General features: G+C 42.2%; 1 protein-coding gene across 1 annotated transcript; it reads right to left on the bottom strand.

Annotated features, from left to right (window-relative positions):
- Positions 1 to 17,475: 17,475 nt before the first annotated feature.
- Positions 17,476 to 19,258, bottom strand: LOC120027079 (zinc finger protein 385D-like). The gene is made up of 4 exons (XM_038971919.1): positions 19,138 to 19,258; positions 18,628 to 18,809; positions 18,288 to 18,392; positions 17,476 to 17,718 (listed from the first exon to the last, which is right to left on the bottom strand). Exons 1-4 carry the CDS (start codon positions 19,256 to 19,258, stop codon positions 17,476 to 17,478), a joined length of 651 nt encoding a protein of 216 aa, XP_038827847.1.
- Positions 19,259 to 26,386: the final 7,128 nt, after the last annotated feature.

Below are 26,386 nucleotides of genomic sequence, written 5' to 3'. Positions count from 1 at the left end.
CATACAATACTGTAAAAGTAGAAAATATATACTGTAAAATACAATACATGATTACAATACAGGTGGAAGATGATTGCCATCCCCATGAGCATACCAGCCTCCTTCAGGCCATGGATGAGGCATGCAATGATTTAAATCCAGACCTATGTCAGGCTGGGATTCGCCATGCCAAAAGGTTTTTCACCAGGTGCATGAACAATGAGGATATTTACTGCGATTTCGATGAGAACCTATAGGGGTCCAAAATAGGGGAGGGTTGTGTGTTTTTTTATTTGGCATGGGAAGGTAGTGCGTTTTTTCCCTGGTTTACATTCGCTCTTTTGCAGATTTTACTTTATAATTTCATCCATCATAGCCAAATGTCCTTATCTGCTTGCGTGCGCCTCCCCTATACAAGGTGTTTTGGTTCTTCCCTTATGCACTACACTTTTCCACACACTAACTTTTACTATACCGCAGGTCAATATAGTCTACCAGTCTAACTGTCTAGTGGTAGGTAGATATTTTGTCCAGATCTGCAATAGGCTAACTACCAATCATACCACCAGAGGAGGCTGGTGTGAGGAGCTATAGGAGGACAGGCTCACTGTAATGGCTTGAATTGAATCAATGGAACGGAGTCAAACATGTGGTTTCCATATGCTTGATGTGTTTTTGATACCGTTCCATTTATTACATTCCAGCCATTACAATGCGCCAGTCCTCCTTTAGCGCATCCCACCAGCCTCCTCTGCATACCACATATAAAATCATTCAAAGCTGCATAAATTCTCAATATGAATCCACAAGAACAAATAGGAACGGCTGATAGGCAGTGGAGAGGCCAGGTGTATCATTGTGCATGAAAGAACAGTAAAGGCATGAGACATGCAGCTCAAAAATGTCCCCTATTGTTTAGGAACAATACAATTATCCTACCTAGACCAGCCTACAACACCACAATGCATGCCTCCTCTCCAATCCGAGTGGCTATTCCTTGCTCACCTCGCTCATTTTTTCTTAAAAAATGTATGACTATTTATTTGTGGCATAAACACAACCAGTCACAATGAATCTGATTAGGCTACTTCAAAAATATCCTGTAGGCATGCGGACGTTCCTCAAAAATATAATTACAGAATCCTCAAAATGGCTTGACATTTAACCAGGTTTCCGTCCAAACTTTTTCTGCGCGTAAAATACGTCAGATAAATAATGTCACGACATCATGGGAAAGCATGCAGTTTATTAGTCTAGAGATGAAATAAATTATGATAAACTTCACAGGGTGGTGAAAGTGCAAGGTGATGAGCTTGATGCTCCTTTCAATACATATTGAGGGTCTTATTCTGGTGACATGATGATCGATGCTTTGCTGTCGTTTGACAAATAGAAATAATCTTGCACTTTTGTCCATAATAATAATCTCATGTAGTATGCTATACCCACACTGTAACATCAAGCTGTTGGCTAGAGCACAAATACCAATACTAGAGTGGGCACAGTTGCTATACCTACGCAGCATTTTCTGTCACAAAACCGTCAGTTGGCCAAGAGATGGAAACCTATTTCATTTGTATTTCTTATTTGGTACAGGGGAATTTAACTGCAAAAGTTACTTTTAGGTGCACTATATTTACGCACAGACAGGGTATGCAGTTTATTTTACAGTACAAGGGGAGGGTCATGTAAAAATGATTTTTTTATGACATCTTGAGTTGGACCAGATTCCCCCCATATTGACAGATGTCTTCATTGATCACACCTTTGATTACACATGGGATCGAAATGATGGAAATGTGATGTTCAGTACATTTTTTGGGGGTAGTGGATTTCCTCATGTGAAAACAGTGTAATGTACTGTAGCATAATACAATTCAAAGGGCAATTTTGAAACATATCTTATTTTTTTGTTCTATTGGATAAACTGTTTGTTGAAATAACTAAATTGAGAAGATATCACAATGTTATGTTTTGGTGATTAAATCAATGTACTCATATCTCTCAGTAAACGTATGTTTTGGATGAATGGTTGCGTGGTGAAAGATGTCTACAAATGAATGCACAATGAAAGGTTTTGACTATCACTGGCTGCTTAACAAGTGTTATCATTTGAAGTTTTGTTCTAATTCAACACATACTTGTAAAAATAGTACCAAAGCGATAAAAAAATCTGTATCATAAGAACGGAGGCCAATGTTGGTCACTGTTTTTCAAAGTGTGTTGCATTATGGGTATAAAAATTGTAAGACTTGCGACTACTTGTCAACTGCATTACCTTTACAACGACCATATGTTTAAAGGTCATGAAATGTCGACTGCAGTCAAGGGGAAATTTCTGCAACTGCAACTTGTGGGAGAAAACCTTCTTCGTTTTCTTGTAAGCAAATTGTTGATGTCTCCACCTATCATTGGTTGTCATTGGTTATTATCAATGCATGTTTATTGTTTTGGGTAAATGTATATTTAGAGCTTAAATACATCTTTATCCTTACAATGTCATTAAATCAACATTTCTAACAAACAAATATCCTACTTGTGACAATATACATATCAAATTTGTTGATTGTCTATTAAGTGTGAATAAAATGTAATACATATTGTAGGCTACACATGGGTTATTGTAAGCGATTTATACACTAGAGGCTTAATCTGTGTCCAGGAAACCTGCTCATTTAATGAGAAAGTACCGCAGAAACCAGTCGCGGGGTCAATACCAGGTGCATATGACTGCTTGGCATATTGTCTACCCGGTAACTTATGTCAACTGATGTGTATATATATATATAGTCTAATTATTTCATATTGTTTACCTGGTAGCTTAGAGTGCATGTGGAAAGTATTCAGACCCCTTCCCTTTTTCGACATTTTGTTATGTTACAGTCTTATTCTAAAATTTATTAAATTAAGAAAAAACTCATCAATCTATACACAATACCCCATAATGACAAAGCAAAAACAGGTTTTTAGAATTTTAAACAAATGTACTCAAAACAAAATACAGAAATACATTTTCTACACAATTATTCAGACCCTTTGCTATGAGGCTCGAAATTGAGCTCAGGTGCATCCTGTTTATGTTGATCATCCTTGAGATGTTTCTACAACTTAGAGTCCACCTGTGGTAAATTCAATTGATTGGACATTATTTGGAAAGGTACACACCTATCTATATAAGGCCCCACAGTTGACAGTGCATGTCAGAGCAAAAACCAAGCCATGAGGTCGAAGGAATTGTCCGTAGAGTCCAGATACAAAATGTGTTGAGGCACAGATCTGGGGAAAGGTACCAAAATAAATTCTGCAGCATTTAAGGTCCACAAGAACACAGTGGCTTCCATTATTCTTAAATTGAAGAAGTTTGGAACCACCAAGACTAACCACCAGGCCAAACTAAGCAATCGGGGGAAAAGGGTCTTGGAAAGGGAGGTGACCAATAACCCGATGGTTACTCTGACAGAGCTCCAGAGTTCCTCTGTGGAGATGGGAGAACCTTCCAGAAGGACAACCATCTTTGCAGCACTCCACCAATCAGGCCTTTATGGTAGAGTGGACAGATGGAAGCCACTCCTCAGTGAAAAGGCACATAACAGCCCGCTTGGAGTTTGCCAAAAGGCACCCAAAGGACTCTCAGACCGTGAGAAACAAGATTCTCTGGTCTGATGAAACCAAGATTGAACTCTTTGGCCTGAATGCCAAGCGCCACGTTTGGAAGAAACCTGGCACCATCCCTACGCTGAAGCATGGTGGTGGCAGCATCATGCTGTGGGGATATTTTTCAGCAGCAGGGACTGGGAGACTAGTCAGGATCGAGGGAAAGATGAACAGAGCAAAGTGCAGAGAGATCCTTGATGAAAACCTGCTTCGGAGCGCTCAGGACCTCAGACTGGGGCGAAGGTTCACCTTCCAACAGGACATTGACCCGAAGCACACAGCTAAGACAACGCAGGAGTGGCTTTGGGACAAGTCTCTGAATCTCCTTGAGTGGCCCATCCAGAGCCCGGACTTGAACCCGATCAAAAATCTCTGGAGAGACCTGAAAATAGCTGTGCAGCAACGCTCCTGTAACGACTTTCCTCTTCTTCTGACGAGGAGTAAGAGATATCGGACCAATATGCAGCGTGGTAAGTGTCCAGTTTAATATGTAAAACTGAACACTACAAAAATACAAAATAACAAAGTGAATGAACAAATGAAAATCGAAACAGTCCCGTATGGTACAGACACAGGAAACAACCACCCACAAAACACAAAGGAAAACAGGCTAACTAAATATGGCTCCCAATCAGAGACAACGACTGACACCTGCCTCTGATTGAGAACCATACTAGGCCAAACACATAGAAATAGAACAGAACAAAACATAGAAAAACAACATAGAATGCCCACCCCAACTCACGCGATGACCAAACTAAAATAAAGACATAAAAAAGGAACTAAGGTCAGAACGTGACAGCTCCCCATCCAACCTGACAGAGCATGAGAGGATCTGCAGAGAAGAATGGGAGAAACTCCCCAAATACAGTTGTGCCAAGCTTGTAGCATCATACCCAAGAAGACTCAAGGCTGTAATCGCTGCCAAAGGTGCTTCAACAAAGTATTGAGTAAAGGGTCTGAATATTTATGTAAATGTAAAATTTAATATTTTTTGTCTAAAAACCTGTTTATGCTTAGTCATTATGGGGAATTGTGTGTAGATTGATGAGGGATTTTATTTTAGAATAAGGCTGTAACGTAACAAAATGTGGAAAAAGTCAAGGGGGCTGAATACTTTCCGAATGCATGTACCTCCCCCGACTTTACACGTCAACTTCTGTCTACATTCGGCTACTTTCGGCTTAGCACTCAAACACATCCACTGACTCGCTGACTGACTGGCTGACTTGACTGACTGATGAAAGAGAGGGTTCTGACATGGACACTAGATGTGTTACCTGCCTTTATCGTAGATTCACAAAAAAGCTGTTAACCAATCATCCCACCCACCAATCCGTCCATCCATCTATCCGTCACTGTTTAGCTGAAGACAACACCAATGAAGACATGTCAGACCACCAGACGGGTCCATCTCAGCAAATAAGAGCCCAGCGTTGCTCTAGCCAGTGATCAGGTCAGTTTGGAGCTCTCCCTCCCAGCAGATGTAATGCATTAGCTGTACTCTCTGCTCCCCCTCCCCAGGCCAAAAAACACAACCCAAAATTAAATGTGGAAAATGTGGAGAGCCAAGCACACAATTTATGATAATGAAATCCTAGCGCAGAGAGAGCCAATCAGACCCAAAGCAAACACTTAAAGAGAAACAACCCAGAAAATCTGGGATTATTGTTTTATAGAGTCAATTTTAGACAGATGCCTTTCTCGAACACTGTTGAGACGATTTGTGTGTTGCTCCCTTATATAGAAGAACAGTGTTCAATCTGACATTGCTACATCAAAATAGCATTGCTTTACCTACTTTATAATAGAGAAACACTAACAATCTAACGTTATAAAAAGAGGCTTTGTAACAATCTGAGCTACAGTATAAACATTTTGAAATTGTAACATTGTACATGGCTAGAACATTTTTCTAGCATCAGCTTGGGATAACAACATAATTGTGACATCATTGCTATAGAGATCCTATTAAATTACTAGAGGGAGGATGTCATGAACCTACAAAGTTACAGAATGGGGCTTTGAAAGCTGTGAGTGCTATTATATGATACAATGTCAGTACTTGTTGCATTTATAACTTGTCTAAGTCCTATCATCAACTGATTTGAGCCAGTGGATTGGCTGTGGATTGACTGCATTGCTTCAATGGAATGTTTGGATATTGGCAGTTAATTTGACAAATGTATGGAACCAAACCTCTAAAACTGACTGGCTAGCTAACTAACACACATACAGTGCAGATCAATTCTTCACATGCATTGTTTTACACAATTTCTTATCACAGCACTGGCAGACCATGGTTGACTAATAGGTGGCGCACAATTGGCCCAGCATTGTCCTGGTTAGGGGAGGGTTTGACCGGGGTAGGCCATCATTGTAAATAAGAATTTGTTCTTAACTGCCTAGTTAAATAAAAGGTTAAATAAAATAAACAATAAAAAATTGACCAACTCCGAGACCAACATGGCTGACTTTTGGACCATCGTCAGAAGATTCATGTCCATTCTAGTATTCTAATTCCCAATTCTATGGCCATGGGCCCACCAACATTCTAATGCCATTGTGACATCATCTAAGCACCACTACAACAACCCAGAGTCATATATTTGTGTTTGGCCAACACACAAATATATTACAATAGTTTATACTGTTCTAATTCTAGACATTAAGTTACATAGCATTATAAAATATTCCCATGTAATGTTAATGGGGCGCTAACATGGCGAACATAAAATGTTGAAGTTTCTCCCATTTGTCCCCATTATGTCCTGTGTATTTATACCTGCGTTTTTTTGTTGTTGTCTGTTGCCAGTTTGTCTTCTCCCGTCAAGGTCTACAAGCGTGTTCCCGTGTTTCCTGTGCTCTAGTTTTGTTTTTCCTAGTCTTCCCAGTTTTAACCATTCTGCCTGCTCTGACCCGAGCCTGCCTGACGTTCTGTACCTTTCTGACACTGCCCTGGATTACTGACCTCTGCCTTACCTGAACCTGAGCCTGTCTGTCGTTCGTACCTTTCTGACACTGCCCTGGATTACTGACATCTGCCTGCCCTGACCCTGAGCCTGCCTGCTGTTCTGTACCTGAGTGACTCTGCCCTGGATTACTGACCTCTGCCTGCCCTTGACCTGTCATTTGCCTGCCCCCTGTTTTGTAAATAAACATCTGTGATTCAAACTGTCTGCATCTAGGTCTTATCCTGAGGCTTAATACAGATGACCAGTCAAGCCATGAACTTTCTAATGACTGTCCATCTCATGATGTTGTGATGTTGTTTTTCTAAATCTCTTGTCTTTTGTGCTTTGAAGTGCTTTGAAGCACTATATAAATTGAATAAATTATTATTCTCATTAACTCTCTAAATAAATGGCTCTGCAACAACCTTGTAACATCATTGTGACATCATCTCAGTACTACAACAACCTTGTAACATCATTATGACATCATCTCAGTGAAAAAAAAAAACTTGTTACAGCCTTGTGTTGTGACTTTGTGGTTGCCTTGGCAGAGAGCTGCCGTACATTTTGTAAATATTTTTTATAAGGAATCAATTATGGTATTTCTTCCATACAAACTTTTTGTTTTAAGAATTAACAATTAATATAGCTAATTAATATCATCAGAATCCAGCACGGAGTAGCAGGATTGGGGGCTCGTCCAGGATAGCGCTACCATCTGGTGAATTGCTGATCCTAAAACTGGGTGATACAGACGTCAGAGCTGCCATGAATGGCTGCAAGAGTTATCCAGAGAGCTGAGGCTACAGGGACAATTTTGAGAGTTGTCCCTGCCGCCCATCAATGAATGGAAGCCAGCTGCACACACTATCAATGGCACTAGACAACGAGAGCGAAAGAGACATTCCAGAGGCATCGGAGTCTAACGAACCAGAACTTTTTGACTACATCATGGGTGAGGAGATACTGAAGCTGGAGGACGAGGGATTGTCCTATCTACTTCACCTGTAAGATCAACTTGATGAACTATTATCAGTCACTGACCGAGACCAACAACACATCAACAACCAAAGACGCAGTGAGCAATGGGTCAGCACATGCAGCACCCCTGGTTGCAGAGCAGGTATCTGGGTTGATGAGGGTTACTGATGTAGCAGCACTGTTTCCCAGTAGAGAACTCTTTGCCAAGTGTTGAGATCCAACCCCTTGAGACTTTGTTAACTGAAGGCCAGCTCCACATGACTGCAGCAAGCTGAACTACTGTCCCCATTGATGGATGAATTGAAGTGTCCCTGGAGCTTCTTAGTAGTAAACATGGGAAAATGGCCATACATGTGCCTATGCTAGTTAGAGCTGTGTAGACTGTCCAATACTAGACTTTAATGTCATAGAGGAACTCAGAGAAAACATCATGACCGTCATCCGTTGCCAAGGTTTACAAGACCTGCTGGATAACCTAGGGGGATACACATGGTTCTTGATACTCAACCAAGGCAGTGCTCACCACCAAGGCTTTGTCGATGAATGCTCAAGACTAGCCACTGCGTTCAGCACCCCCTGGGGGCTATATGAGTTGGTTCGCATCCCCTTTGGTTTGACCAACGTCCCACCCGCTTTCCAGAGGTGTATGGAAGGAGTTCTAGAGAGCATGAGAGACAACAGCTGATCTTCATATCTGGACGATGTTCTCTGCTATTCCAAGACGTTCAGTGAACATGTGGAAGACCTAAGAAGAGTGCTTAGAGGAAGCACGGTATCAAACTGGGCCCGAAAAGTGTGAAGTCTTCAGACGCCAAGTGGGGTACATAGGTCGGATCGTATTCAGCAAGGGAGTACAAATCGACCCAAAAGACTTGGAGGCTGTGTTGCGGCTAAAGGAGAGGGACCCACAGACAGTTGGAGAGGTCAGAACACTGCTGGGATTCTTCGGCTACTACATGTCGTTCATCCAAGATTTCTCCAGGATGGCCAAACCCATATTTGAGTTGCTACAAAGTCCATCAGAAGAAAAGCCCAAATCAACCAGAGGAAAAACCCAGGCCAAAAAGGTTAGCAATGGACAACGGCATCCAGAGACACCAGTTCAGTGGACGGCTGTACACAGAGCCATCATAGCCAAGTTGGTTGACATGCTAACCAATCCACTCATATTAGCATACCCAGACTGTGACTTACCATTTTTGCTACACACTTACGCTTCCAATGAGGGTCTAAGGGCTGTCCTTTACCAACATCAGAACGGGAGACTATGTGTAATCGGTATGGGTCCAGAACGGTAACTCCAGCAGAGAAAAACTACCACCTCCACTCTGGCAAACTTGAGTTTTTAGCAGTTAAATGGGCGATCTGTGACAAATTTAGAGACTATCTATACTATGCACCCACCTTATACCGTAAACACAAACAACAACCCTTTGACATATGTTCTGAGCACAGCTACACTCAATGCAGTAGGTCACCGCTGGGTTGGGGAGTTGGCCGACTTTCACTTCGACTTGAAATACAGGCCTGGGAAAATGAATGCAGACGCTGACACACTGTCTCGTCCTGTCGTTCTCCACAACCACGTGGGTGAATACACAGCATCTATGCCATCAGAAGTAATCTCAGCAGTATGGCAAGGAAGCAGAGCAGTGAAAAATTAGGATGTTCCATGGGGGGCTGCGCTGCAAGTCAACTCTAGAGAGGGTGGTGTGTCACCGAAGGCGTGCCTGCCATCACACAAGAGGATATTAAGGCTGCATAGCACGAGGATGCTGCAATCAGAGAAATCATCTCGTTGAAAAATAAAAGATGGAATCCAAATGAGAAAGAGAAAAAGCTCACAGGAACAGAAATAAAGAGACTAATGAGTGGAACAAGCTGGTCATGGAAAATGGAATCCTGTACAGAAAGGCAGGACAATGAAAACAACTTGTACTAACCAGCAAGCTGAAGTCAGTAGTGCTGAAGAACTTACATGACGACATGGGCCAGTTCGGAGCAGACAAAGTGATCCATCTTGTCAGGGTAAAATTTCACTGGCCATTCATGCAGCATGTAGTAGAAGACTATGTGATCAGACAGTGTGCATGCATCAAGCAGAAACGTCCCTGTCACGTATACTCCCTCTCCGGCCTTTAGGTCACCAGGCTACTGATTATCCCGCACACCTGTCACCATCGTCAAGTGCACCAGCGCCTCATGACACTCACCTGGACTCCATCACCTCCTTGATTATCTTCCCTATGTCTGTCACTCCCCTTGGTTCTTTCCTCAGGTGTTATTGACTCTGTTTCATGTTGGTGCGTTGTTTGTGTTTCATGTTTATTGTTTTGTTTATTTATTAAAACACTCACTCCTGTTCTTGCTTCCTGACTCTCAGCGCACATCGTTACAGTCCCTGTGTTCCAAAGAAAGCACATATGGGTTCTATCACCATCAGTGCACCCTTTGAGCTTCTCTCTGTCGACTACATGCACCTTGAGCCAAGCAAAGAAGGCTATGAATATATTATTGTACTGGTCGATCATTTCACACGCTTTGCACAGGCCTAACCAATGAAGAACAAGTCAGGAAAAACTGCAGCTGAGAAGATATTCCAAGACTTCATTCCTCTGTTTGGCTATCCTAATAAGCTTCACCACGCCAAGGGCGAGAATTCGAGAACAACCGGTTCCAGAGACTCCAGCAGCTTGCAGGGATCTCACACTCTCGAACTACCCCATACCATCCACATGGTAACCCTGTGGAACGGATGAATAGGACAGAGTGGAAAGACCATCTACCAACCATCATCCATGCCTATAACTGTACAAGGCACGAGGCAATGGGATACTAAAAATGTTTCCTCCTGTATGGCAGAGCCCCACGCCTTCCTATCGACCTACTGTTCAACCTCGAACCAGAAATAGTGACAAGAACCCAACAAACATTCGTAGAGAAGTGGGCAACAAAGATGCAAGACGCATACAAAATCGCTTCTGAGAACAGTGAAAGTGATCGAGTTCTTGTGAGGAACCTATCGGAAAGAGGTGGCCCTAGGAAACGCTGTGCTTACTGGGAGAAGACAGTACATAGAGTTGTGGAGAGAATTAGAGAGGGTCCAGTGTATTACATTCAGTCAGAGTCTGGAGACAACACTCTTTGTGTGCTGTACCGGAACCTCCTGTTACCTGTAAATGACTTGCCAGTGCATCAAGACACTCCAACCAAACCTGTGAAAACACCAAGACAAAAACAGACAACCATCAGTAACCTGATTGACAAAGAATCTGACAGTTCAGATGAAGAGGAAAGCTACTATACTAACCAGCACAGTCCTCGGGTCCATCAGATCGATGTCAGACAACAACCAAGTCAACCAGAGTGACATACCAGACTGCAAGCTACTGCTCAGGAGTTCAGACCTACAGTGGCACAGAAAATAGAACAGATCCAGCAGCAGTCTGAAGGACCTGAACAGCATGGAGTGGAGGATGAAGTGCAGGAGGAACTCCAAGATGTTGTGCTAGTACAGAGGCAAGAGATCAATGGAAAGGAAGACTTACCTGTGAGAAGGTCCAAGCGCACTGGAAGGCCCAGAGAAATGTTTAGCTATGAGAGTCTGGGACAACTTGTTACATCTGCTCCTGCCACGCCCTCTACTGCTCATTCTGTGGATCCTTGACCTGCCGCCACACCCCTAGTGCTTTCTCCAACTCCCCCTCTCTCTGTGTGTGTGTGATTATGTGGGCGGAGACAGATGTGCTGGAGTCAGAGCAGATCCCCACCAGCTGCAACCTGTTCCATAATCAAGACCTCTACAAATACTCAGCCCTGCCACTTCCACGCTGCTAGATCGTAAACTCTGCTCATTCTGCCCACTCTGACTCTGCTTCCTGTCTCCAGTCCTACGTCACGTCATCCTGCTACTCTGTCCTGGTTACCCCACTCTACTGCTCCCTTGGATTCTCCCTCCGGACCTGCTTACCCTGTTCCAACCCCTCTCGCTCCAGCCTTAGCCTCCGCACTTGGTTTCCTGCAACCTGCCCGAGCTTCCCCTGGCCTGCACTCCATCTTTCCCCTATGTATCAATAAATACCTTGGTTACTTCATCCCAGTCTTCGCGTCTGAGTCTGCTCTTGGGTTCCCCTGTTCCACTCCACGTAACACAACCGTCATACCAGTTATGGAGACAAGGAGCAATCGCAGTTGTGCTCAATTTTACATGGTGCCTGGAAACATAATGACTTATCCAGTGTCACAAGGAGGTTACTGGCACGAAGGAACACCACTTGTCTGGACCTGCTAGACACTGACTAGAAATTGACTTGACTATAGACAGCAAACAAATAGATGTCAGGAGTCATCAAAAAGAGGAGGGGAGAGTGTACTGGGTTGAAAACAAACTCACTAAAAACAGACACCCCTTTATTATTTTTTTAACCAATTTGATTATATATTTGTCTTAATTAATCTAAATTGCATATTCTACATGCTTTAGCATTAGTATTCCATCAGGCCAATAGATGGCGCTGTTGCACTGTGGTAGTAGGAGAAACAGCATGTTCTGGCCAAGCACACGCACCATTCTTCAGAATAAAGAAAGCGGCAGAACTGTGCAGACGTAAACTTGTGTCCATTTTTTCTACTATTACATGTATGTAACAGAACTTCCAAACGTTCTAATATAGAATGAATATGCAATAACATGCTGTAAAACAACTTTGTCAAGGTATTATCACATTAGGAAAGGTTTTGTGTCGAACTGAGTGAGAGAAGAACATGATTTACAATGAGTGAGAGTATATGTTAGCTTGATGCTAGCTGAGGTAAAAACAATTTACAAGTCACAGAGACTATGTTTACTGAGTAGCTTACTTGCACTGAATTTTGTCTAGGATATTTTATAAAGAATCCATTTGTTAGGAATTTCGGAGTTTTTACATGTTATTGGTTTTATGTAAAATTGTGCTCATGAGCTGGTAAACTGGCCGTGCACGCTCAGTCTGGAGCGTGGACTTTTAGTGCAGACAGTGCGGGTGCATGAGAGAGAGACGATTTTACGGAGGTGCCACTATCTTACAGCTGAATGTATTGTCAGTTTTCTATATCGGTAGCAGTATGTAGAAATACATTCAATTATTTATGTCTTCATATATAAGTGTTTCTGTTGTATGAATGTGACATACATTTTGGTTTTCATTTGAAATCATACAGTAAGACAGGGTTATTTGTGGAATATTTTAGAATTCTGAATTCTTTAGGTAAAGTGCATTTATGTTGTGTAATTGAAAGTGTGCACTTGTTTGATGTGAATGTTTTAAAAGTACAAACAAGAAAATTGACAATTGAACAAGAGAAAAACATTCTTCAGAATAAAGAAAGCGACAGGACTTTGCAGACATAAACTTGTGTCCGTTCTTTTTACTATTACAGGCCACCTCAGTTACAGTCTTAGGCCGTTTGTTTGTTTGGCTAGCTAGCTAATGTTAGCTGGCAATTGTTTTGATTCGAATGCCAGCCAGTGTCCGGAGGTTGAGGATGGAGAGAAGCCGAAAGCAAGACGCCACAGCAGAGTTGTGCAGTGATTTAAAAATATATATATATTTAACCAGGTAGGCTGGTTGAGAACAAGTTCTCATTTGCAACTGCGACCTGGCCAAGATAAAGCAAAGCAGTGTGACACAAACACTTTTGTTTTCTTTTGTTTTACTGTATTATTGACTATGTTTTGTTTATTCCATGTGTAATTCTGTGTTGTATGTGTCGAATTGCTATGCTTTATCTTGGCCAGGTCGCAGTTGCAAATGAGAACTTGTTCTCAACTAACCTACCTGGTTAAATAATGGTGAAATTTAAAATATAAAAAAATCACTGCACAACTCTGCTGTGCCGTCTTGCTTTCGGCTTCTCTCCATCCTCAACCTCCGGACACTGGCTGGCATTCGAATCAAAACAATTGCCAGCTAGCCAGCTAACATTAGCTAGCTTGCTAAACAAACAAACGGCTAGTGAGTGCAAATGAGGTAAGTTAAGGGAGTTAAGGCAATAAATAGGCCATGGTGGCGAAGTAATTACAATATAGCAATTAAAACACTGGAATGGTAGATGTGCAGAAGATGAATGTGCAAGTAGAGATACTGGGGTGCAAAGGAGAAAAATAAATAAATACAGTATGGGGATGAGGTAGGTAGATAGATGGGCTGTTTACAGATGGGCTATGTACAGGTGCAGTGATCTGTGAGCTGCTCTGACAGCTGGTGCTTAAAGCTAGTGAGGGAGATATGAGTCTCCAGCTTCCGAGATTTTTGCAGTTCGTTCCAGTCATTGGCAGCAGAGAACTGGAAGGAAAGATGACCAAAGGAGGAATTGGCTTTGGGGGTGACCAGTGAGATATACCTGCTGGAGCGCGTGCTACGAGTGAGTGCTGCTATGGTGACCTGAGATAAGGTGGGGCTTTACCTAGCAGAGACTTGTAGATAACCTGTAGCCAGTGGGTTTGGCGACGAGTATGAAGCGAGGGCCAACCAACGAGAGCGTACAGGTCGCAATGGTGGGTAGTGTATGGGGCTTTGGTGACAAAACGGATGGCACTGTGATAGACTGCATGAGGATGAGGATCTAAGGGAAGACTAAGTTGGAAGGCTACTTTTGAGTTATTATTGAAATGTGGTGTGCTTTCTGGCACCACTTGACTACCATAGCTTCACTCAAGTGGGTGATTCATTTTGTTAGTATTGAAGGAGTAGCTAACTAGCTACACTTATACAGAGTCCATGAACTGGAGTAGCTGAGTTTAAACTCAATCCAAATCCTACCATGGAGAAGCCACACAGACAGCAGGGATGGTGAGACACCTTGATGACTCCGTGCTGCCTGCCGGCCCCCCAGACTTGCTTCAGAGACCATCTCTGTTTGCTTGCCCCCTTTGACCACCTTCCTCCAATGAACATTCAAGCCATGAACTTTCCCAGACCCTCTCATGACCTTCCATCTCATGAATTAAGTAGTTTTTCTCTAAAGTTCTTGTATTTTTTTGTTGCTTTAAAGTGCTTTGATATTCTTCGTGTGTTGAATAGCTCTTTAAAAGTTGAATCAATTATTCTTTTTATTGTGTGCGTGCGTGTGAGTGAGACAGCAAGAGAGAGATTGAGACGGAGGAGGAGCGGGAGAAGGAGAAAAAGAAAGGGAGAGGAAGTGAGAGACAGAATGAGGTGAAGAGCAGAGCAGCCGGGCTTGGCCAGAGGGCTAAAAGGGGGTCTGTTGTCTGACAAGCGCTGGAATATTAAATATTACCCTGAGTATCCCACACACAGATGTTCTCAATCACGGCTCCAGAGAATGAATGTAAGCAATATGGCAGCCATGCTGAGAGGGAGGATGAGGATGCTGCTGTGATCGAGCGAGGGGTGATTTTCTTTCCAGGCGAATTTAGTTATTAGTACTGGAGCAACTGTGAGTAGATACTAGCATTAGTGGCGGACTTCGGTGAAAGTTTCTAATATAGCAGGAATTGGGTTTATTTCTGAGAGACTGATTACACCACTCCATGAGCAATGCAGTAGGTTCAAAGGTAACATAAAGGTCATGACCTCTGAAATGATTGAAGTGGTAAATTGAAGCATATCTAAAATGTTACATACACACACACACAATCCATCTCGCTAATCTCATCTCAAACCACTGGAAACAAACCTGAGTTGAAGAGAATGGGCAGTGCTTCTTAGATCCTTCAAGCACATCCGTAAGAGCAGCAGGAGATCTGATCTAATGAGTGAGACGTTGTTTATATAAGAGCCTTCCTTCATCGTGGCCATTAGGCTAAAAGCACTTTACATGTACCATTAGAATCCCCAAAAAGCACTTCTACTTTTCTCTCAGATGTATGCTGGTATTCTTAGTCACTGAAGGTCGACTGGGATTCAGCTGATTATAAACACGTCTTCTTCTGAAACAGTTCCTTAGATAAAGTACATTCGAAAAGTATTCAGACCCCTTGACTTTTTCCACATTTTGTTATATTACAGCCATATTCAACAAAACAAAAATCATTAATCTACACACATTACCCCATAATGACAAAGCAAAAACTGTTTTATTTTTATTTTTTGCAAATGCATTAAAAAAAAAACGGAAATATCACATTTACAGAAGTATTCAGACCCTTTATTCAGTACTTTGTTGAAGCCCCTTTAACAGCAATTACAGCCTCAAGTCTTCTTTAGTATGACGCTACAAACTTGGCACACCGATGGGGAGTTTCTCCCATTCTTCTCTTCAGATCCTCTCATGCTCTGTCAGGTTGGATAGGTTGCACAGCTATAGCTACTGCACCGCTATTTTCAGGTCTCTCCAGAGCTTTTCAATTTGGTTTAAGTCCAGGCTCTGGCTGGGCCACTCAAGGACATTCAGAGACTTGGCCCGAAACCACTTCTGCGTTGTCTTGGCTGTGTGGTTCAGTTCATTGTCTTGTTGGAAGGTGAACCTTCGCCCCAGTCTGAGGTCCTGAGCGCTCTAGAGCAGGTTTTCATCAAGGGTCTTTTTGTACTTTGACTAGTCTCCCAGTCCCTGCATGCTGAAAAACATCCCCACAGCATGATGCTGCCACCACCATGCTTCACCGTAGGGATGGTGCCAGGTGTCTTCCAGACGTGACGCTTGGCATTCAGGCCAAAGAGTTCAATCTTGGTTTCATCAGACCAGAGAATCTTCTTTCACATGGTCTGAGAGTCCTTTAGGTGCCTTTTGGTAAACTCCAAGCGGGCTGTCATGTGCCTTTTACTGAGGAGTGGCTTCCGTCTGGCCACTACCATAAATGCCTGATTGATGGAGTGCTGCAGAGATGGTTGTCCTTCTGGAAGGTTCTCCCATCTCCACAGAGGAACTCTGGAGCTCTGTCAGACTGACCATCGGGTTCTTGGTCACCTACCTCCCTGACTAAGGCCCTTCTCCCCCGATTGCTCAGTTTGGCCGGGCGGCCAGCTCTATGAAGAGTCTTGGTGGTTCCAATCCTCCTCCATTTAAGAATGATGGAGGACACTGTTCTTGGGGACCTTCAATGCTGCAGACATTTTTTGGTACCCTTTCCCAGATCTGTGCCTCGACACAATCCTGTATCTGTATGTAGCTTGTAGGCACAATGCACACAACTGTTTTCATATGCACTACCACTACCTCTTATACTTTGGATAACCCCTCTTGAAGACCCCCCTCCCTGCTTTGATTGCCATACAAACATATGATAATATGTACGTATATTGTTAAAAATCTTGTTAAGGATGTCGAATAGTTCTATTTGATAGGGGTTAACTAACCCCTTTTTATAGACTACCTCCCACCAAAACATTAGATTTACCAACATATGTCTGATTAAATGGATCTCTACAGAGATTCATGGGGCCTGGGTCCTCCTGTGCACAGCAGCATCTCCCAGACAATAAAGTCACGGTCAAGGAGCACATTCCTGTTGTGATTTATCTGAAGAAGTTAAGCCAAGGGGATTACCTGTACTCTAAGTAATAAATAATTGAGGCCCATCGTTTGAAGCCAAAATGAAGGATCTGAGTCTCTTAATTCATTTCAGTTTGAGAAATTCTTGAACGGGACCCAAAGAGGGATTAGTATCAAGGTAAGCAACAAATTCTTCATTGAAAAACAATACTCATATTTCATGACAAACACACGAACACACGATCGAACACATGAACACACGCACACGCACACACTCAAGCATGGCACAAAAACCAACATAGACACCCTGGTCCAAGATGGTCAGTAGAGATAAATACTCTGAATCTGATCCCAGCTCTGTTTCCAACTTTACAGACTGCATTTTGTCTGCACTGGTCCCACAGATTCTGTTGGGTTCTGGTACATCTGACATGGGTCTGAGTCAGGAGTAGGCCAAATCTGGTTCAGGTCTGAGTCAGTACGGTGAGAACAGAACTGATGTATGTGCCGTACGGAGAGGTCCTGGGGCAGGATGTAATAGGGTCTGGTGGAGGGGCTGAGTCTGAAAGAGGGCGGAGCCAGATGTAGGGGCAGGGCGCAAATGGAACGGGGACAGGGTTGCCATGGCAGCAGCAGCAGCGAGGGAGAGATGGCGCTGTAAGAGGCACGAGACGAGAGGCTTTGCCAAGTCCTGCTCCTTCCTCAGAGTGATCCCAACCTGGAAACCACACACAGCGTGATCAAAACCATTCTACAATTAAAATTACAACATGATCACAACCAGTCTACATTTAAATCACAACATGATCACAACCAGTCTACATTTAAATCACAACATGATCACAACCAGTCTACATTTAAATCCCAACATGATCACAACCAGTCTACAATAAATCACAACATGATCACAACCAGTCTACATTTAAATCACAACATGATCACAACCTGTCTACATTTAAATCACAACATGATCACAACCAGTCTACAATTAAATCACAACGTGATCACAACCAGTCTACAATTAAATCACAACGTGATCACAACCAGTCTACAATTAAATCACAACGTGATCACAACCAGTCTACAATTAAATCACAACGTGATCACAACCAGTCTACAATTAAATCACAACGTGATCGCAACCATAACGCTATCACACCTGTTCCACAATCTACAACACTTTGCAAAACAACTCCAATCCAATCATACCAGATGTAAACCACAAACAGTCCACAACAAAACGAAAAGTACTAAAGTACTGCCAAAAGACAATAATGTGGTACTCACTGTCTGTAGATTCTGGTTGCGTTGAGACGGCAGACCATAGGGGCTAAACTTGGGCTTGGCTGGCTTCCCTGCTGCACGGTCTTTATGCCTTCTACTACTGATGTGCTGAGGAGAGAGAGAGGGGCGGGGTGGAGAGAGGAGGGGGGGCGACAGGGATGAGGGAGAAGGAGATGTCTTAGCCAAATGGGTCAGTCTAGCTCATAGATTCACCAGGTCACAGGAAATTTACGGAAACACTAAACCTAATTAAAATCCATCTTTTTCCTCTCATCTCTGGAACGCAGATGTATAAATATTCATAAAAGCGCGGATTTCAGTTTAAATACAGTATACAACTAACCTGTTTGAGTTGTGTCTCGGAGTTGACGTGCACATCGCAGATCTCACAGTGGAAAGTTTTGTTCTGGAGCCCAGTCGACACCTCAGTGGGAGTGGCCAGCTTGGCTTTGACCCCTGACCTGGGGAATGACTTTATGGCTCCGTCGCCGCTCCTGGCCTCCAGCATTGTCTTGTGTTTCGTGCCTGACAGGGTGAAAGGTCAGATGGGTCAAAGGTTAGAAGCAGAGACGCCAACTAAGTACAGTATTAACAAAGTCGGGCATCTGGCTACAACATAAAGGTGCATCTCAATGGGGAGGATGACAAGAGAGAGATAGAGACCCTGTCCTAACATACACTTTACCTATCAGATCAAGATGGCAATAATGGCCTAGCCCTTGGGGATAGGGAGTGAGTGATCGATTGGTGTGGTATTGACCCGATGAGAGCAATGATTAAGAAGACGGACTTGTTGCAACATGATGATGATACACACCTGTACACAAACCGGTCAGTAAAGCTTCATTCTCACCGCTGTTGTGAGCCTGTAGCTGGGATGCAGAGTTGACCGCCACCTTGCAGAGAGAACAGTATAGTAGTCTCTTAGCCTTCTTTTCCTCCGACTCCACAACCTCCTCCACCTCTCCCTCCATCTCCTTCTCCATCAGGGGACAGAGTGACAGAGAGGGGTCAGAGGGCATTTCCATGGATACAGATGGGCTGCAGGTCGATGGAACCACCCCAGAGGCAGAGGGTGGTGACAACACGGCTCCGGCTGTGACATCTACACAGAAGAATAGAAAAGAGCATCGTGATAAGGGTTTATACCTCCATTTTCTGTCATCGTAAAATGAAAACGAATTTGAGTGTGGTGAATGGTGAATTAGTGGGGAGAGTGTTTGTGTGTGTGACAGTGGTGGTGAGAGAGAGGGGAGACACGTTTACTCTGATGCTTTCTTCTCTCCTACATCAACCTCTAATAGAGTCTCTAATGCTGATTACCACTGCAGGGTCTGCGTCCCAAACGGCACCCTATTCTAGATAGTGAATAGGGTGCCATTTGGGAAGCATACCAAGTTTCTCAACTCTTACCATAACTCACTGAGACAGATAAAAGCACACCAGTGTGTATGAGATTCATTAGCTGTAATCTTGGTAATAATCAAAGATTTCCTATGGGTAAATCCACTTGAATTCAATCACTTTTTGACAGCACCCCTTTTGATTTGAACAAAAGCTTCATTACATACAGTATTTGCCCATTGTTGACTTGCTCAGAAAGTTCCTTTTTGGAACTGAATGCCAAAACATTCAAGAGATAGACGTCCTGAAAGTTGACCTTTTTTGATCACTGGAAAAGATAAACGGTTGAGATTGATGTCTTTTAAAAGTTTACAAAAACAGAGTTGTCAAACAATTCTAGAATTTATTGAATGTTTTATTTATTTATTTATAGCAATTATGTCATTTTTTAGCCTTAAGCATCAATTATCTAAAACGTGTCCACATTTTACATCATCTGAGGTGTTTGTGTTGTGCCAGCCATCGGTTGAGACAACATGCTCTTGAATACAGGGTGGGTATCATGTTTTGACTGTTAAAAGTACTAAAATGGGAATCAAATAGAAATTTCGACTTTCAAATAGTACCACAAAGATGGTTGGACATCCACACATCAGAGAATGTTGAGTTGAATGGGAAGATCTGTTGTTTTAAATTATACTGTCAATCCTCCATAGGAGACCTACAGATGTAGGATCTTAATTTGATCACTCTTTTGTTTCTGAGAATCTTCCTGCCTGGCAGGAAATGCAAACTTGTAGGGTATTTGAGTTCTGAAAAGCTTCTAAAGTTAAAATTTAAATTCAATTTCAATGGTGTACCAGCTGAATTGCAATGGTCTGAAGGGATAGGTCCATTCTATGAATTATATTTCTATGATTGAAATGGCACCCTGTATTCAAGACCATGTTGTGTCTCAACCAATGGCGGGCACAACACAAAAACCTCAAATCGGTTCTAAGCTACAGCATATGCGAATATGAGAAGAATCTGAGATTTTAAATCATTGACATTAAAGGTTAAAAAAAATGATTGTTTTCAAAAAATTTTTTTATTTCAAGACGTTTTAAAATAGTTGGACAACCCTGTTAATAAGCTTTTAAATTATATTAAACTCAACTGTTTGTCTTTTCCAGTGATGAAGACATAGATGTCTCATTGTATGATGGGGAATACAAAATGGGTCAACTTTGAGCACCTGTTTTGGCATTCAGGTCCAAAAAGTCACTTTCTGACCACTTCTTCGATGGTCTTAATTCATATGGATTTACCCCTATGGGAATCTGATTCAATTTTTCAGAGTAGGAAAATTAGAGGCTTGGATTGAGATGATTATACTCCATTATCTGCAGTGAGACAGACAGACAGACAGACAGACCTTGCCTTGGTAATGGTGATTAGGCCTGTGAGGGTTTGTTTGTCTGTTTTCATTGACTGTCTCTCTAAAATGGCAATAAGGCTGTTTGACAAAGTCATCAACACATGGCTCCCCTGTTTCTTCCACACGCAGAAAAACTCACTCTATCGCATTAAATCAAAATGGTCTCTCACTATGTCGCATTATTATCAAACAATATGCCTCCCACTCTCTAAAACACTCATGCACACCAACAAATATGATAAGGGAATGTATCAAACACCTGGAAACCATGGAAACATGTATTTTATGTATTTGATACCATTCCACTGATTCCGCTCCAGCCATTACCCCAATTAAGGTGCCACCAACCTGTTGTGATATAAAGACACATACACACTCCCAGATCTGCAGAGATTAACAAACAACGCAAACTCCTACAGCTGTGGACGCATACATACTCACAGATCTGCATACATTACAAACACACAAGCAAAGGGCTGCGTTTGAACCTCTAAAGACTGAAAATATACAGTTGAAGTCGGAAATTTACATACACTTAGGTTGGAGTTATTAAAACTAGTTTTCAACCACTTTACAAATGTCTTGTTAACAAACTATAGTTTTGGCAAGTCTGTTAGACTTGTTTACAGATAGATTATTTCACTGTATCACAATTCCAGTGGGTCAGAAGTTTACATACACTAAGTTGATTGTGCCTTTAAATAGCTTGGAAAATTCCAGAAAATTCCTTTAGAAGCTTCTGATAGGCTAATTGACATCATTTGAGTCAATTGGAGGTGTACCTGTGGATGTATTTCAAGGCTTACCTTCAAACTTAGTGCCTCTTTGCTTGACATCATGGGAGAAATCAAAAGAAATCTGAAGGTCTGAAGGTACCACGTTCATCTGTACAAACAATAGTACGCAAGTATAAACACCATGGGACCACGCAGCCGTCATACCGCTCAGGAAGGAGACACGTTCTGTCTCCTAGAGATTAACGTTGTAACGTCAGGAGAATGATGGGTGTAGAGTCAGGCGCAGAGAGCAGAAGTTTCACGGGAACAAACACTTTAATGTCCACAGTCAACAGGAACAGGTACAAAAGGGATGACGCCAAAACACAGGCGCAAACACAACCCAAAGACCACAGTTAAATAAACTGGACAGCGAAAACCCAAAATCAATGATACACCTCCTACGTACAATGACAACCAATAAGCCCGCACAAACACTAGCGGGCGAAACTAAACTAAATAGTACACCTCCCAAAACCCCAACAAGGAACAGGTGAAAACAATTAGACAGACATAAACGAAAAGGAAAAAGGGATCGGTGGCAGCTAGTAGACCGGCGGCGACGACCGCCGAGCGCCACCCGAATGGGAAGGGGAGCCACCTTCGGTAGTATTCGTGACAAACGTACTTTAGTGCGAAAAGTGCAAATCAATCTGAGAACAACAGCAAAGGACCTTGTGAAGATGCTGGAGGAAACTGTTACAAAAGTATCTATATCCACAGTTAAACAGTTCCTATATTGACATAACCTGAAAGGCCGCTCAGCAAGGAAGAAGCCACTGCTCCAAAACCGCCATTAAGAAATCCAGACTACGGTTTGCAACTGCACATGAGGACAAAGATCGTGCTTTTTGGAGAAATGTCCTCTGGTCTGATGAAACAAAAATGGAACTGCTTGGACATAATGACCATCGTTGTGTTTGGAGGAAAAAGGGGGAGGCTTGCAAGCCGAAGAACACCATCCCAACCGTGAAACACCGGGGTGGCAGCATCATGTTGTGGACTGGTGCACTTCACAAAATAGATGGCATCATGAGGCAGGAAAATTATGTGAATATATTGAAGCAACATCTCAAGACATCAGTCAGGAAGTTAAAGCTTAGTCGCAAATGGGTCTTCCAAATGGACAATGACCCCAAGCATACTTCCAAAGTTGTGGCAAAATGGCTTAAGGACAACAGGAGGAATGGGCCAAAATTCACCCAACTTATTGTGGGAAGCTTGTGGAAGGCTACCCGAAACGTTTGACCGAAGTTAAACAATTTAAAGGCAATGCTACCAAATAGTAATTGAGTGTATGTAAACTTCTGACCCACTGGGAATGTGATGAAATAAATAAAAGCTGAAATAAATCATTCTCTCTACTATTATTCTGTCATTTCACATTCTTAAAATAAAGTGGTGATCCTAACTGACCTAAGACAGGGAATTTTTACTAGGATTAAATGTCAGGAATTGTGAAAACCTGAGTTTAAATGTATTTGGCTAAGGTGTATGTAAACTTCCGACTGCAACTGTATGTATACATGTATGTAGGGTCTGAATACTTATGTCAAAGTGATATTTTTTAAATACATTCGCAAAAAAATTTAAAAACCTGTTTTTGCTTTGTCATTATGGTGTATTGTCAGTAGATTGATGAGGGAAAAAAATATTTAATTCATTTTAGAATAAGGCTGTAATGTAACAAAATGTGGAAAAAGTCAAGGGGTCTGAATACTTTCCCGAATGCACTGTATTTAATATGTATTTAGGGTAATGTAGAGGACATCTGCTCTTTTTGACAGTGAGGATAGACAGGTGCACACAAACACATGCACATGCACTCATGAACACACACACACACGCACGTACGCACGCAGTGCACACAAGGGGAGAAAGACTTTCCCCTCTCATTGAAGCCACTGAAGTTCAAGGCCGACCACGGTACTGGTTGGCCTTAAATAATAAGACAATCATGATGCCAATTATTGCTTCTAATACAGCAAATGTCCTAGAATCGATTATTTTAAAATCGCACACAGAAGAAGTTATAAAGATAATTTAGTTGCTAATGGCGGCCTTCAGTACATCGTTCAGTCTTCAACATGAGTTACTCAGTGAGAGGGGCAGCACTGAGCTACGTCACTTACTGGAGTGGCCCAAATTGTTCATGTTATGTCTCCACGAGACGCCATCTTAACCATCTTTATTTGGCTTTAATGTGCTATTGAGTCTTCACATATGAATGAATGGTGTCATGTGATTGATGGATTTTTGCATTCACATATACAGTCATTGACACACACACACACCACACACACACCAACCTCTTGAACTGGGCTCTGAGCTGGGCGGCACAAGGCAGGGTGATACGCTCTTGGTCGTGGTTTCCTTGGTTACTGTGTCGGGGGCTCTGGTCTTGCAGTCCGGTGGGTCAAGGGCTTTGAGCCTCTTGAAGTGTTTGGTACCATTGTAATGGGATGAGGCCTGGCTCTACACAGAGAAAATAGAACCAGAAGCACTGAATCACACAACAGACAACAACTCCAATGACCATGCAGTAGTAAGAACTCAAGTTATATAACCACAGGGTCAAGCCAGAGATCTAACATGATTAGTGTTTCATCAGTTATCAGATGCTCTTATCCAGAGCAACTTATAAACTCTGAGAGATTTTCATCTCATACATCTCATCCAATATCAAACCTGTGCCATCCGCAAAGTATATGTACTGGTTAACACCACACAACACTTAGTATATATCTACTGATTAACACCACACAACACTTAGTATATATCTACTGGTCAACACCACACAACACTTAGTATATATCTACTGGTCAACACCACACAGCACTTAGTATATATCTACTGGTCAACACCACACAACACTTAGTATATATCTACTGGTTAACACCACATAACACTTAGTATATATCTACTGGTCAACACCACACAACACTTAGTATATATCTACTGGTCAACACCACACAACACTTAGTATATATCTACTGGTTAACACCACACAACACTTAGTATATATCTACTGGTCAACACCACACAACACTTAGTATATATCTACTGGTCAACACCACACAACACTTAGTATATATCTACTGGTCAACACCACACAACACTTAGTATATATCTACTGGTCAACACCACACAACACTTAGTATATATCTACTGGTCAACACCACACAACACTTAGTATATATCTACTGGTTAACACCACACACCACTTAGTATATATCTACTGGTCAACACCACACAACACTTAGTATATATCTACTGGTCAACACCACACAACACTTAGTATATATCTACTGGTTAACACTACACATCACTTAGTATATATCTACTGGTTAAGTTCAAACTCTGCAAGCATCCCTGGTACTGCCCTGTATGTGGTGAAACTCTGCAGCATCCCTGGTACTGCCCTGTAAGAGATCAAACTCTGCCTACCTCTGAGTTGAACCTCAGTCGGCACACGGCACACGATGAGCTGGGTTTCCTCATAAGGGGCGTGGTTAGTCCAAATCCTGGACCAATCTGGGATTTGTGAACGCGGTCCATCTGCAACAACAAGAGTGAAAAGGTGTTGAATTACTGTGGTATGGCTAGGGCAGAGGCTGAGGCAGAAGTGAAGGTTGAGCAAGATGTCAATGTTAAAGAGTACCTCAAATGCTCTCACACTAGGGCTGTGGCGGTCATGACATTTTGTCAGCTGGTGATTGTCAAGCAAATAACTGCCGGTCTCACGGTAATTGACCGTTAATTAACATAAACACATTTAGCATCTCGTGGCTTCCACGCATAGCCTACAAGCCACTGACGCAAACCTTTGGAATATCTACATTTTAAAAAGTCTAATAAACCAATATAATATAGCCTACGCCATCACAATAAATCCATTATTTATTTTAGACCAGTCTAAAGAAACATGATATGACGAAAATGTAGTATTTTTCAGTTGAACAGAATAGCATACTCTGAGTTATCCTTATGTTAGGCCCAGGTCTGGCTATGCCATATGGCTGAGGGCTACACTAGTTCATTTAGTAGACAAGATTTGCTGAGAATTCAGTGGCATTATTTTATATTATAGTATGAAGAATACAATTGAACATAGCTGAATAAAATAGAAAGGATATTTTCTCCAAATGATTTGAGGGAGTGCGCACATGCGGCTATTCTGTGTTGAGCGGTTAACAAAGAAACTGGTCCTCCTATTTGCTTAATTTAGGGTTATTTATGCAACTTTAGTTGTGATACAAACATTGGGCTATATGTTTTGATTTTAATACATTCCAAGGCTGCATGATGCGACTCTAATGATGATTTGAAAAAAGTCGCATGAAAGGCATGAGCTCTGCTTTATTTTTTGTGCAGGCTGCACACACTTTATCAGTCTCTCATTCACAATTTGACAAGCACTTGATAATGCCTCGATTTTCCCGGCAACATCCCCTTTGTGTGGTCGTTGTGCCCTTGGGCTGAATATAATAATTATAATACCCTTCTCCCGGCTGAGTGCTCCGAAGCACCTCTCACTCACTTGGCTCTCTCAGATATCTAAA

This window comes from Salvelinus namaycush, chromosome 32, assembly GCF_016432855.1.
Source record: "Salvelinus namaycush isolate Seneca chromosome 32, SaNama_1.0, whole genome shotgun sequence".
NCBI lineage: Eukaryota > Metazoa > Chordata > Actinopteri > Salmoniformes > Salmonidae > Salvelinus > Salvelinus namaycush.
The sequence above is the reverse complement of the archived record's forward strand: the minus strand, read 5'-3'. Positions and strand labels throughout refer to the sequence as shown.